The following is a 13123-nucleotide window of genomic DNA, read 5'->3' as shown; positions in this document are numbered from 1 at the left end:
ACTGATCTTGATGAAAGAAATTTAAACAGGACCCAAGTTGATAAACTGTTCTGACTGTAACTAACATTTGGTCACTCTTTGATCCTTTTGGTCAGATGTAAGTAGTTTTGATGCTGGTGGTGATGATGTAGGATGGTTACAGACACAAGCACATGTTTTTTGCACTCTTCCTATCAGTCTGAGAAAAATAACACTAAGTAAATGCCTTCAGCCTTCCCTGACATGCAATTTTTCATCCAAGTAAAACATAACGTACCTAGGACCTAAAAAAAAAATGTAATAACCTCTGCTTTCTTGTGATTTGCTAAAACTTTCCCACAAACACCTACAAGAAACTATATAACGTTTGTCTGGAGATTTAAGGTACAGGCTTACACTCACAGCAAAATGAATTTTTTATTAGTTGTTAGGCAGACATGTTATGCTGATGTTGGGAAGTGCTACCAAGAGAGTGTATATAGAATGGCCTTCCATGGATGTTTTAAAGACCTATTTAAACACGTACAGCTCTTTGTGAAACTGTCAAGATAGGTCTGTTGCAGGCTGGGGAGTGAACTGGTAAGATTCCACCAACTTCCAATATTCCAAAATAATGTATCCATTCATTTAAAGTACACTAAAATGACACTTTTAAGGATCAGAGATGGTGATGATTGGTAATAACTATCTTAGGTTTAGCAGTAACATTTTTAGACCCTATACACATGTTTGTGAAGCCGTTTTCCCTGGGGGCAGCTATTTGTGCATTTTTCTTCAGAAAAGAAATTTAGGGACTTGTCTTTAAATAAAACTGAAATAAGAACCCTCAAGTTCATCTATGTAAAGTTCAGGCTGACTTCGTTTTAATATTTAGCTTGGTTAATTAAATCCCATTCTTTGCCCTGAATTTAATTATCCCAACTACTGTGGTAATTTAATATAATAATAAAAAAGGGGAAGGGTAATGAGAAATGGAAGAGAATCTGACTATTTCTTCATCTGGCTCACTTAGAGGCATTTCGTCTGCTAGTGTCAGTTTATGGATGGTGATGTTTTATGAGGTATTATGAATTTTCAATTAGTGAGAAAATGAAAACGAAAGACAGTAGATCATCAATGAGTGGTTGTATCGGGAAATCACTAAAAAGCTCATCTGTAAATTTAAGGGAACATTTTAATATGACTTCATGATACCTTAGACATTTAGTCCCCCCCTTGAGGTTGAGCTTAAAATCCATGTTTTTTATACACTGTATAAGTTAAGTCCTTGTTTAGGTTTCTATTGGAAGTAAGAAAGTCAAATATTTGCTACTTCTAAGCAAAAATGAACGCTAACATAACAAGGTAACCTTTCTTGTTTTGCTACCACTTCCAATGTAAATGGTCTGTTTCCTAAAGACTGCTCCAGCTCTGCAGTCTCAACGCTGAGGTGCTGTGCAGTCGACTCAGACTTGGGAGTCAAGCCCCAGCTGGAGACTTGCCAGCTGTTTCAAGTTACTTAATCTCATTGAGCCTCAGTCTTACCATCAGTGAAATGAGGACAGTGCTATCCACCTCTCCCAGATTGCTGGAGGACAAAGTGAGAGAATGTAGAGGACAGCACACAGCCTGACAGGAGATGCTCTGCAAGCAGTGACTTCCTTTCTTCTGAACAAGTCACAAATATGCTTATAAATGAATAACCGACGCTAAATGTATCACAATGCCAAACATAATGCCAAATGTACCAGCTTGTTATCAATCAGTGCAGTGTTCGTCACTTTAAAGTACCAGTGATTCACCTGGGGATCTGGTTAAATATAGATTTGCATTCAGCCCGAGATTCTGCATTTTAACAAGCTCCCAGATGATGTGGATACTGCCGGCAGGAGCCCACACTTTTACTCGTATGGAACTAGGGCAATGACTTTTGAATACCGAATTGACTTTGAGAGACTGGGCTAAGTTGCAAAACACAATTTTACTCTACCTTTTTTTTTTTTTTGCGCTTGTTTAATGATAAAATTACTGGGGAAATTTGAAGATGCTACAAAAAAAGTTTGAACACATTTAAAAATCTGGGAAGCTCAAATCCATTCTACACACTTTCATTTATTGTCTGGACAGATAAAGTACAAATAATTCAAACACAACAAGATTATGAAAAAAAAAACATTTACAATACTTTCCCTCAGAAATCATCTAAACTAGCAAGATTAACATGAAGTCATTCATTATAACTAAAGTATACAACTGCCTGGTCCTAAGATTTTTTTTCCTTTTTTTTTCCCCCAAGAGTGAACACATTATAGAGAAGAGATTTTGGCACGCCTTTCCCACTAATGCTTAGCAAATGCATCAAAACTTTGCCAGCAAACTGCGTTCATTCATAGCAGGTGATGTAAAAAGTTTTCCCTGAATGTTGAACGAGTGTTCTCTGAACTGAAATCTGGTGTTTTTTTTTTTTTTTCAAAACCGAAAAGAGGAAAAAAAAACAGAAAAAAAATTTAAAGGAGGAGTCTATGATGCAGCCTTGGTTTTCGTTATCTGTCTACCACTACGACTACTACTACAGTTTGCCTCTTCAGTGTGAAAACAACAGTTCTGTCTACATGCACTTAGTGGGTTCAGCATGGGAAAAAACGCACAAAATAAGCACAAGTTATAAATAACCATAACGTTTTATTACCATTAAGACTAAACTTGTATTGAAAAGATTTTATATAACAAGACAAGAAAAGCAATAGCAAATTTAACTATCAACTAGATTATGCATAGCGAGTAACTGTTTCTATTACCCAGGGAAGAGCATGAACCCTTGTATTTTTTTGTTTTGTTTTTGTTTTAAATATATAACCGTACAAAGCACAAACATACTAAAATGATCAGTGCACTGGACGTGGGAGAATGCTCCCTCAGTCATTTTGTTCCCTTAGCTCTGTTTTTTTTTCCCCAATCTGAATTACATTAAAATAAAGACCCAGTTGTTTTTATTTTTCTACTGTGCAGTAAGAAAAAATATTCACAACAAACATGACAATATATCAAACAATAGTTCTACACAAGTTACCTTGATACCTCTTTAACTGTCACTTAAATATCATAAGAAAACATTTTAAGACATATACAAACAAAACTAGCCAAGTGTTACAACTTATAATAAATTAACCCAAAGAAAAAATAACTTTATATATATATATTTATATTGTATATACACATACACACACAACAGAATGACACAATAATATGCTTCTTCCCATAGTTTAAGTAAACAAATAAGTAGTCTAGCCAATCTAGCTATATTTGATCTCGGCCATAGGCATCATCACATCGGCGATTAAATAAATAAGTGTTTCAAGCAACATAAACAGTGTTTCAAATGTACCAACACAGCCCAATTCTACCAGCATGGGCTACAAAGTGAATTTGAAAATTCCTTAATGAATTTAAAGCAAATGTATCTTTTGTTTTCCTCTCCTAAACACATTACATTTAACTATGATACTAAGATATGTAAATAATTTCGTAGCACCTACTGCTCAAACTAAGGAAGTTTTAGATCAAAAGGAAAATTAATCTTTTTAATTTTTGTTCTGCTGACATCCCATACTGATGACTTAAAGAAAAACTGTCTTTCAACTCATCTCCTTGCTTTTGGGTTTTGACTGTGGGGAACTGTGGTACCCTGGGTAGAACGAACACTCCTTTCCCCTAGTAATTAATAATTGTTTTTTTATTATTATTACATGCTATGAAAAGATATGAAGATCATCTGTTTATAGCCCATCCTTCAAAAAACAGTCTACGAATCCAGTTTAAAACACACATCTTGATCTCTAAAAAGTTACCAGTGCAGTATGAACGCGACAAAGTTGTCAATTTCCCCTAAATTAGCCAGTCAAAATATTTTTTTCTCAAATCCAGATTCTCTTGTAAAAATTCTTTATATTTTATAAAAATAGATTTTTCTTGAAACCCATTTTCAGCAAAGAGACCACCTCTTTGGCAACAATGTTAATGTTATTAAATTGTTAATGTCATCAGGTATCCCCCTTGCCCCCATCCCCTAACAGAAGACTGTTTTTAGTTCACATGATATAAAAGAAAAAAGGAAAAATAAAAAAATTTGCAAAAGTTTTTTTTTCATTTTTGCAATTTTTATTATTCCTCTTTAATTTGTGTGGGGGGTTTTTACCAATCTGATTGGATCAACTTTTTGACAAAAAAAAAATCTTTTTTTTCTTTCTTTGAATCCCATTACTTTGTAAAAATTGTTTTATTTTTATTTTTTTTTTGTTTTTTGTTTTTCTTCTTCAAATGAGCGAATGGTCATCTTAAAAAGACCCACCTTCAAGGAAGGTAGTAAAGTTAGCTGGCTGGGTTAAAATCCCTGCACATCGCTATCTATGTATATTATATTCAACAACGACAGCTATGAAAGAACATTCAATGCATCAAAGGTATTTTTTTGTTTTTTTTTCTTTTTTTTTCTAAGCATTATAAAATCCTTTCCTGGTACACCTCAGGATAATCCAATGTTTTAATACTTAGGCAACACTGGCTTATAAAGTCCATGGTTGAATATAAGCCTCGAAAAGTTTGTTTCTCTCTCTTTTGTGTGTGTGTGTGTGTGTGTGTGTATGTGTGTGTGTGTTGTTCGTATATATTTATATATATATTTTAATAAGTAAGGATGGGAAATTCAGGACTTGTGGGCTTTGTTGGTTTTAAAGGAAACTTGCAACACTCGGTCTCCTAGGCGGTACCCGTTGAGGCTGGCAATGGCCATGGCTGCCTCATCATAGTTGGTCATGGTGACAAAGCCGAATCCCTTGCACTTATTGGTGTTGAAGTCGCGGATGACCTTAACGTTGTTCACTGCGCCAAAGGGGCCGAAGAGCTGCCAGAGGACACTCTCGTCGGAATCAGGGGACAGGTTGTAGACAAAGATGCACCAGCCTGTTCCTGTGTGACCAGGGATGTTCATTCCCACAAGGCTTGTCATTCCGTCAATGGTGATTGGGGAGAACCTGGGGGGACAGGCAGAAGGGGGGACTGGTCCAGACATCAGTCTGACCACGGATAACACACAGATGCACAGACACAGACATGGGGCAGAGGGCTGAGTGAGTGTTTGCAGGAGAGTCTTCAAGGTTTAAAAACCAAAATGCAACAACTAATGTCTGTGGCATTTCTTCTGAATGGAATGGCTCAACTGGCTAAGGGACATAAATGCCAAGAGAAAAGCTAGGTCAATTCCTAATAACCATAAGAAACTCCTAGAGCCAGGCTCTACCGTACTTCTACCACAGTATATGGTCATAGGGTATCCCGCTCTGACCCTTATCCTCCCTCCCCACAACAGACAGCTCTTGGGGGAGGGGCTCTATTTCATTCATTCTGTTGCTCTACTTATTTATTCACCGAGGCACATGTGGGACTATCACAGACATAGTGACACATAGAAAATAATAAATACTTATTGACTGCATAAGTGAATAACACTGGTGGATATCAAAGCTTGGGAAATTTTTTTTTTAATTTTTAAGGCAGATTAGGGGATGGCCCAAGGAGTTTTCAAGTCTACCATCTTTGCAGTCCCCTGACTTATGGTTGTCAAAGATCTCTTGATATTTTGTGGACAGAGATGTGTGACAATGAACAGACATGCCTTGTTATTAACCACATGGGTGGCTCATGTTTCATTTAGCATTTATTTAAAAGAGTTCAAAAAAAAAAAAAGCCCAACCAATAATATTAACGACAGATCACTCCTTGATGCTGTATTATCTGGAATTAATTTCTAAGCATCACAGGAGTAAGATTTCAAGTGGTTTGTGCATTTATATAACTTGAATTAGAAAAGCAGGAAACTGTTACTTGCCTATTATAACTTCTTTTGTATTATTAGCCTTTGAAATCTCAGTTTTCATGCTACTATCATGAAAAGAAAAACAACCCTTCAGATTTTATTCACCGTCTGATAAAATATATACCGTGTGATTCATAATGGATGCATCAGATTATGTTACCAGTGCCTACAGCAGAAAAATATTTGCTAACTTTTTGTTTTATACCAAACATATACAGGGATTTTGTCCATATCCACTGACTAGTGTCTTCGTTTTCATGTGGTTGGGTTTTTTTGGTTTTGTTTTTGTTTTCTGAAAAGGAGGATAGGAGGAGGAAAGGAAGCAAAAACTGGGGACAAGAATGGGGTAAAGTGTTACTTAGGATGTTTTAAAAATAAGCAAATGTTCTTGGAGATCGGAATGTCCTATGGAAGAATAGTTCTGCATGTAACTAGAATTTAGGTAATCAAGTGGCTGCTGTAGATATGCTAAACATAACTCAATAGGTATTAATTTTGGCCTTATTCACTAAGTCAATCTTCCCTCTTGCTAAAAAACAAATAACAAGGGGCACCTGGGTGGCTCAGTCAGTTAAGACTCTGACTCTTGATTTGGTTCAGGTCATGATCTCATGGTTTGTGAATTTGAGCCCTACTTAGGTGCTGTGCTGGCAGCGTGCAGCCTGCTTGGGATTCTCTGTCTCCCTCTCTCTCTTCCCCTCCCCTGCTCTCTCTCTCAAAATAAATAGACATTAAAAAAAAAAAGTAACGAGACAAAACCAAAAATCATCACGGTAAGAATTCTTAGGGCAAATGCATGTCTAACTATTATTTGCATTATTTCTGAAGACTGTCTTCTCAACCTTCTCTCCTCCAACTGAGTGAATTGACTCCTCTCAGTTTAAAGGTAGAGAACAGCTATAAGTAATTATTTTAAGGCCAAAGTCAGGAGCCAGCAAAGAGGTTTCAAGGAGAGTCTCAATTCTAGTTGGGAATGGCTACCTGGAGCACTTTGGTAGGGAGGAGCCTGGGTCCAAACCTGGGCTTAATAGGAAAGGAGAGTGCTCTTATCCACTAGTGACGTGTGCTCTGAGTGGGGAAGCAGAGGTGGTGGCGGCATGCACGCTGCAACTGTGTGCCTTCCCTGGCCTCGTCCGTGCATGAGCATTCCTCTTTTTGTAACTGGTGCCGCCTCACTCAAGTCAGAGGGGAGCAAAGGGCAGAGTGGGAAAAATGCAAAAGTGGGAGTGGGAACAGGCAAGCAGTGTGCTGGACACGTGGAAGTAATTCAGTTATCCTCACTGGTGCCAGGACTGAGATTCAAGAGGCTGGCGCTCTCGAAGTGAAGTCTGCAGTCAAGTTATTCCCTTTACTGTGTGCAGTTTCCAGAGTCAGGGTACTTACCACGCATGGCCAAGTGGTGAAAGAGCTGCCTCATATGGGGGATGTGACTGGGACTACTAAAGACCACATTGCTTTCCCTGACTGTGGGAAGGGGAATTAAAGTGTGCAGCTCTACTGAGCAGGATGATGAAGATGCTATGTCCCTAGCAGCTCAGTGGAGCTTATCAAAAGCACATATGGGAATCTCATGGACACAGTGACATAACGCACTCAACTTCCTGAGATTCAGCTTTCAGACTAGGTCTGGATCACTCTTGTGACTGCATTCAGAGAGCCCCCACAAACCTCGATTCTATTTGAACGCCCAATCCCACAGAAAGGCTTTAAATGAAAGAAACTGCAAGTGTAAAACATATATACATGTATAAAACCAAGGGAGGATTTATAATAACTGTTAAAACCTGTAACAAAAGAAACTCCTGGTTGAGGTGCACACAGATACACTTCATTCTCAGGCCGTACCCTGAAATGCACACTGAGCTGGGGGTGGGAGTCAGCAGGTCCTCCACAAGTTTATTCATGCTTTGGCCAAGGGCTGGTAGTCCAAAATCTAATTTTTCCACTGACAATCATAAGATTGTCAACCGTGATTAGCAAAGTGTTCTAATTTTGATTTGCTGGAATCTGCCCTCTTAACTGAATCTTGGCATTGCTAATGCAAAACAGTTGCTCTGCAAGTTTGCAAAGTCAGCTGGCAAAGACTAGGAGCCTTCTCCCTTGGGGGAGCCGTCTAGAGAACCAGATTATCAAGGGCTTGGTAGCTGTGGCACCTGAACCATAGGAGAAGCCCACCTGCAAATAAAAGAAAAAGTGAAACACACAAACACGCTTTGTGTGCCCTAAAAGAAACAAAACCAACTGAAGTCTGAAATTAAAATTAAGAATTTGACATGCTGGTGGAGGAAAAAGGAAGAATTAAAAAAAAAAAAAGTAAAGTTAGTGAATTAAAAAAAAAAAAATTTCTAGCCCCAGTCTGTGCCAACACGGACATCTGGCAATCTGTGGAGTTTTAATTACCTCTTTACGCCATAGGCCATATTAAGCAAATTGTCCAGCCTGCAAAGAGAAGGAGGGTCTCTGGGTTAATGCCTCACAGATGGCAAGATCGCTCAATGGAACTATTAATAAGAATGCTCCATTTTCAAAGAAGAAAAGCTCGACAACTTTCCCCAATGCTTAGAAGTCTATCCACTGGTCGTCTCCCCCTTTTCTGCCTCCAACTATGAGTAATCCACGTTCAGGTCAATGCTGGAGTTTAAAGCAAGTGTCTAATGAAGCTCCCTTTCTTTCAAGGTCTGAATTAATCCCACTCACCCCTCCTCTCAGAACATTTGTGTGGATTTCATTTTATATTGTGTGTGAGACCGTTAAAAGGGGGCAGCTTCTTAAGTTGTTCACCTTTTATTACAATTCACCTTTTACTGCAATTAAACTTGTGAATAAAAGGAATACACGTGCATGCACAAGGCATTATCAGAACAGATCTTTTCTCTTAATCTAGCTACATTAACTAAATCTTCTTACCACACACATGTTTTTGAGGGGGAAGGAGGAGTTTGGGGTTAAGATTTTTTACAATGAGCTGACTGTTTGCAACCTGAAAGCTCCTCCCAGCAAACTGCCATTATGTTGTAATCTCCGTCATGGTCAGTATTTTACTTGGGGACAAGCTATTCACACCATGGGGCAGTAGTAACCATAGTTTCCACCATTAGAAGCTGGCTGGAAAGGCTTTTTACATAAATACTGCATGTGCTCTCACACAAAATAAAAATTAGATGACTTGGACTCCTCATGAAATCATTAACCGTTTCAAATTCCCAGGGCATGGGAGGACACTGCTAAGGCTGATTTTCTCCTCATCATGGCCAGATGGAAGGGCCTACTATCTTCCCATGTGATGTGTGAAAAGGAGAAAAACCCTTTCATTAAAAGGAAGTTGGGGCATGGGTGGAATAAAATCATTATTTAGAATTATTACGAGTAGGTCAAGAATATTCTTAACTCTTGCACAATGAAGGCAGTCAAGGTAAGACTGCCTTCATGGAGTGAAACCTGCCTTTCAGAAATGTCCCAGGAGAAGGGAAGTGCCCCCATTGCACCGGGAGGGTTTGGTACCTGAAGGAAACACTAATAAGTCTTAGACAAAATCTTCCTTCTTGTCCCAGAATCTACTGACTTAACAGTCAGAGTGAAGTTAACACAAAAGAGAGTACCTGTCCCTTCCCCAACCCAACAGAGTTACCTGTAGAAGAAAGAGGGGGACAGGCCAAACAACCCATCATCTGTCTCCTGGCCTACACTTTTCTTTGACTTTGTTAAAAGCCACTCCCTCTGCCTTAAGTCTAAGCTACTGAATGTGGTCACTTATTTGTGATTTAACTTGTTGAAACAGAACACCTTCTTGTTTGATGAAATGTAGACATTTTGTTTTAATCCAAGAATCTGAAGTTTAACCACAGCCACAGTCGTAAGTTGAAAGGGGGATTGGTAGAGCATCTGGTCGGACCATCCCATTTAACAGTAGTGGAAACTGAGGTTCAGTAGGGAGCTTCACACAGTGATTCCTGGGGACAGAGGTTCTTATGCTTGTCCCATCTTTCTGGGATATGGGTTTCCCTGGCCCCCACCCAGCTCTGTACATGTGGAGCAGCGTTCTTTCCCCCATGGGTGTGCCTACCTGAATCTCTGGGCCTGGTGGTGCAGCGGGCCAGGGTAGCGCCGATTGGGAGACTGGTAGAGCTGGGAGAGCAGGGCCTGGCTGGACTTCTGGCTGGGGTTGTTGGCAAACTTCACAGTAATCGGTTCTGTAGCACCGCTGGGCTTCTGGCCATTCAGCCCTTTGATGGCTTCTTCTGCCTCGATTCTCTTATCAAACCGAATGAATCCCACCCCTCTGGACACTCCTAGGGAAAGAGAAAGAGCCTTCATAAAGAGTGAACAAAGCACACTGGTAAATATCTCTGAGAAGAGATGGGCTGGGCCACATGGACCTCCAGTGGGGAGTGGCCCCACTTGTGGGGCCAGGGCTGAGTATCCCAGAATCTCTCTCACCCATCAAAATGCATCTGGCTGCGTTTCTTCCATCATGGCTCTGGGCAGGTGCTTCCCACCCACAGAACACAGGCACCTCTCACATCTGTCCATTCCAGCCTCTACACCAGATTGCTCAGTTCTCGTCTCCTTCTAGTTGCTCTAACCCATCACCCACTGTCCAGTTTCTAGTCCTGCAATGTGCCCTCTGCACCTAGCAACCATGTAATCTATTTGACAAGCAAACTCTGACCACATTACACCCCTTCAAAGCATCTTTTACACATTTTTTGTAACTTTTCAATTCTTTACTTTGTGCGTGGTACCTGTTCCTCACTGCCTCCCACCCCACATACAGAATAACAAACAAAACCCACAAAAAATCCTCCCATGGCTCTATGTTGCATACAGATGAAGTTAGACTTTATTAGCATGGCATTTAGTGCTCCTGATGATGTGGTCCCAAATCCCCTGTTGAGTCTCATGCCAGCCATACTGAACCACCACATATTCCTTGAACAGGCTGTGTTCTTCCTTGACTCCATGCCTTATGACATGTCCTATCCACCTATTCTACTGGACACATCATGTCCACCTAGAATTTTCTGTCCCTCTTTGTGCCAGATAACCTCAATCCATCCTCCAAAACCCTGCTCAAATGTCACCTCCTTGATGTAGCCTTCACAGCAACCTCCCCCCTCCCAGGCACAGCACACCTTCTCCTGAGCCCCTGTGGTACACTGGACAGCCCCCAGCAAGTGCTCATCATAATGGAGTCCTGCAAGGACAGAACTGTGCCTCCTTCATCTCAGGCCCCCAGTGTCCCTCTGTACAGTGTCTGGGGCAGAGCTGGCTTCAGTAAGGGTCTATTGCAGGAGTCGAATGAGAAACACACGCTGAACTGCTCTCAGGGGGTGTTTTAAAATGGGATCAAATGGAGAGTAGGTGAAAACATTTTGTCAATAAAAATGCAACCCAGGTTACCTTACATTTCTTACTGAGAGGTGGTGGATGCCTTTCTTTATTATGGACAAAGTACCACAGTACCAGGTCTTGGGTTCATGTCCCTGCACTGCCACTAACTAGCTGGGCAGAAGTCAGATCCCCCACTTAAGACCTCTCTTTTTTCACGTGTGAAATGAGGCAGCATGCGGTTCCCTCTAGCTCTATAATGATATCATTGGAGCCGGAGCTCTAACACAGGTTCTTTTCACATACAAAAGTAATGTTACTTGGTTAAGGGTTGAAAGAGACTTTGAAGGTCATTCAGTCCCACTCACAACCTGATGCCCGAATCCTCTTTATAGCCCTGCCAAGTAGTTTAGCTGCTGCTGGAACAGTTCCCATGATGGGAGAGCTACCTCCTAAGATGGCCCATTTTAAATGTGGGCATTTGATTGATAAGAAATCTTTCTCTTATGTCAAAAATCTGTCTGCGCATGATCCATACCCTTTACCCTAAGTAACCATTATCTCTCTGCTCCTATGGGTCACAGGGCACTGGCTGTGGCATTGAGACACAAGGAAAGAAATGACAAAGAAACACTTAACCTGTGACTTGATCAACCAGGATTCGAGAGGTGATGATACGGCCATATTGCGAGAAAAGCTGCTCCAGTTCCTTCTGGGTCATGGTTTTGGGAAGGCCGCTAACGTAGAGGTTAGCATCCCTGATTGAGGCAGAGCTCGGACGGGCATATGAGACCTAGGAAAAGGCAAGAGGAGCTAAATCCATTACAGGCAACACCCTCTGAGTAGAGACTGAGTCAACAACTGAGATGACAGCCCCTTGTCTATCATTCGAACTCATGGTGCCGTTTAAATATCTCAGTAGTTCAGATTCTTAGCTACTCTTGTAATCGTAATACGAATCCCGAGAACGGCAACAGAGGAACAAAAGGAGAGGTGACGATAACTTAAAACAAATGCACAGATAAGGGTCTCTAAGTGCAGAACAAAATAGCTACTGTATGGCAGCTGTTAAATGCAGAACGACCCACGCATGGAGCTCTGAAGATTTACCTCCTGGATGTGGGTGTATAGATGATTTACTGTATCTAACACATAATAATCTTTGAATAAACCAAAAAAAAAAACCTCCATGAAATTCTGCTCTGCAGATTTCTCTCCTTGCCACCCTCCCCACCCCCAAGCCCTTCGTCTTCAACACATTAAAGCGATCAGGTTCTCCGCAAGATTTTTTATGTCCCATCCTCTGTGTTGTTCCAATCTGCTCCCACAAGGTCTGCTCTCGCTGAATGACAAAGTGCAATGAAATGGGGCTTCATGAACATCTGCTTGTGATACTGGATACATGACCTTGTCATAACATCTGCAAGAACCGGGTACCTTCTAACGTGGAGGAAGAGCAGACAAAACTACAATCAAGGAAAGGAGAGCAGAGGGGAAAGGAGGGAGGGAGAGGGCAGTGGAAGAAGGAAGCGAGCCTCACGGATGGTTATAATAAGTTCGACTTTGTAAATTTGTCCTCCCAGATCTCTCAACTGCTTTTTTTCCCCCAAAAAGCTAACACAGAAGTGTAAACAGATCTGAAATTCCATCTGCAAGAAGCCAAATCTGTAGCAGTACACATAAGCAAAGCAAACCCCAGCAGTCATTAATTTTAGACTTTCATTTACTTATTTATTTATTTTTTAAGAAAACAACATCAGACATTTGAAATATAATTTACAGCTAGTCTAACAAAAGCACTTTCCTGCTAAAGCTATTTCTGGGGCGGTTATGGCTCAGAATAGATGATGAAAACAGTCATTTCAGAGCACATCTGACAATGTTGGACAGGAAGGGACCTATATGCCTTAGCATTTTTCAGTTGGGAGTCTTATTTAATCCATATATCCAATTTACAAGATCTGC

At 40.5% G+C, this 13123-nt stretch overlaps 1 protein-coding gene and 1 long non-coding RNA gene across 7 annotated transcripts in view; one reads left to right on the top strand and one right to left on the bottom strand.

Moving 5' to 3' along the window:
- LOC102902450 overlaps nucleotides 1-2476 on the top strand; it is a 127869-nt gene extending 125393 nt beyond the window's left edge. Inside the window, exon 12 of the long non-coding RNA XR_006584262.1 lies at nucleotides 1378-2476. This is a non-coding gene — a long non-coding RNA (uncharacterized LOC102902450). The remainder of the gene's footprint in view (nucleotides 1-1377) is intronic.
- Nucleotides 2477-2620: 144 nt separating this feature from the next.
- Nucleotides 2621-13123, bottom strand: part of ELAVL4 (ELAV like RNA binding protein 4) — a 146335-nt gene continuing 135832 nt past the window's right edge. For 4 of the 6 annotated variants that reach the window (XM_023258677.2, XM_019836975.3, XM_011285003.4 and 1 more), the window contains exons 4-7: nucleotides 11798-11951; nucleotides 9894-10119; nucleotides 8231-8269; nucleotides 2621-5030 (exon numbers count right to left, since the gene is read on the bottom strand). In XM_023258677.2, the coding sequence (XP_023114445.1) occupies nucleotides 4661-5030; nucleotides 8231-8269; nucleotides 9894-10119; nucleotides 11798-11951 (789 nt within the window). In that variant the 3' untranslated portion in view covers nucleotides 2621-4660. The remainder of the gene's footprint in view (nucleotides 5031-8230; nucleotides 8270-9893; nucleotides 10120-11797; nucleotides 11952-13123) is intronic. The other 2 variants (XM_019836976.3, XM_019836977.3) reach the window with 2 other exon arrangements.

The sequence above is a fragment of the Felis catus genome, chromosome C1, assembly GCF_018350175.1.
Source record: "Felis catus isolate Fca126 chromosome C1, F.catus_Fca126_mat1.0, whole genome shotgun sequence".
Lineage (NCBI taxonomy): Eukaryota > Metazoa > Chordata > Mammalia > Carnivora > Felidae > Felis > Felis catus.
This window is presented reverse-complemented; position numbering and strand designations above follow the sequence as displayed.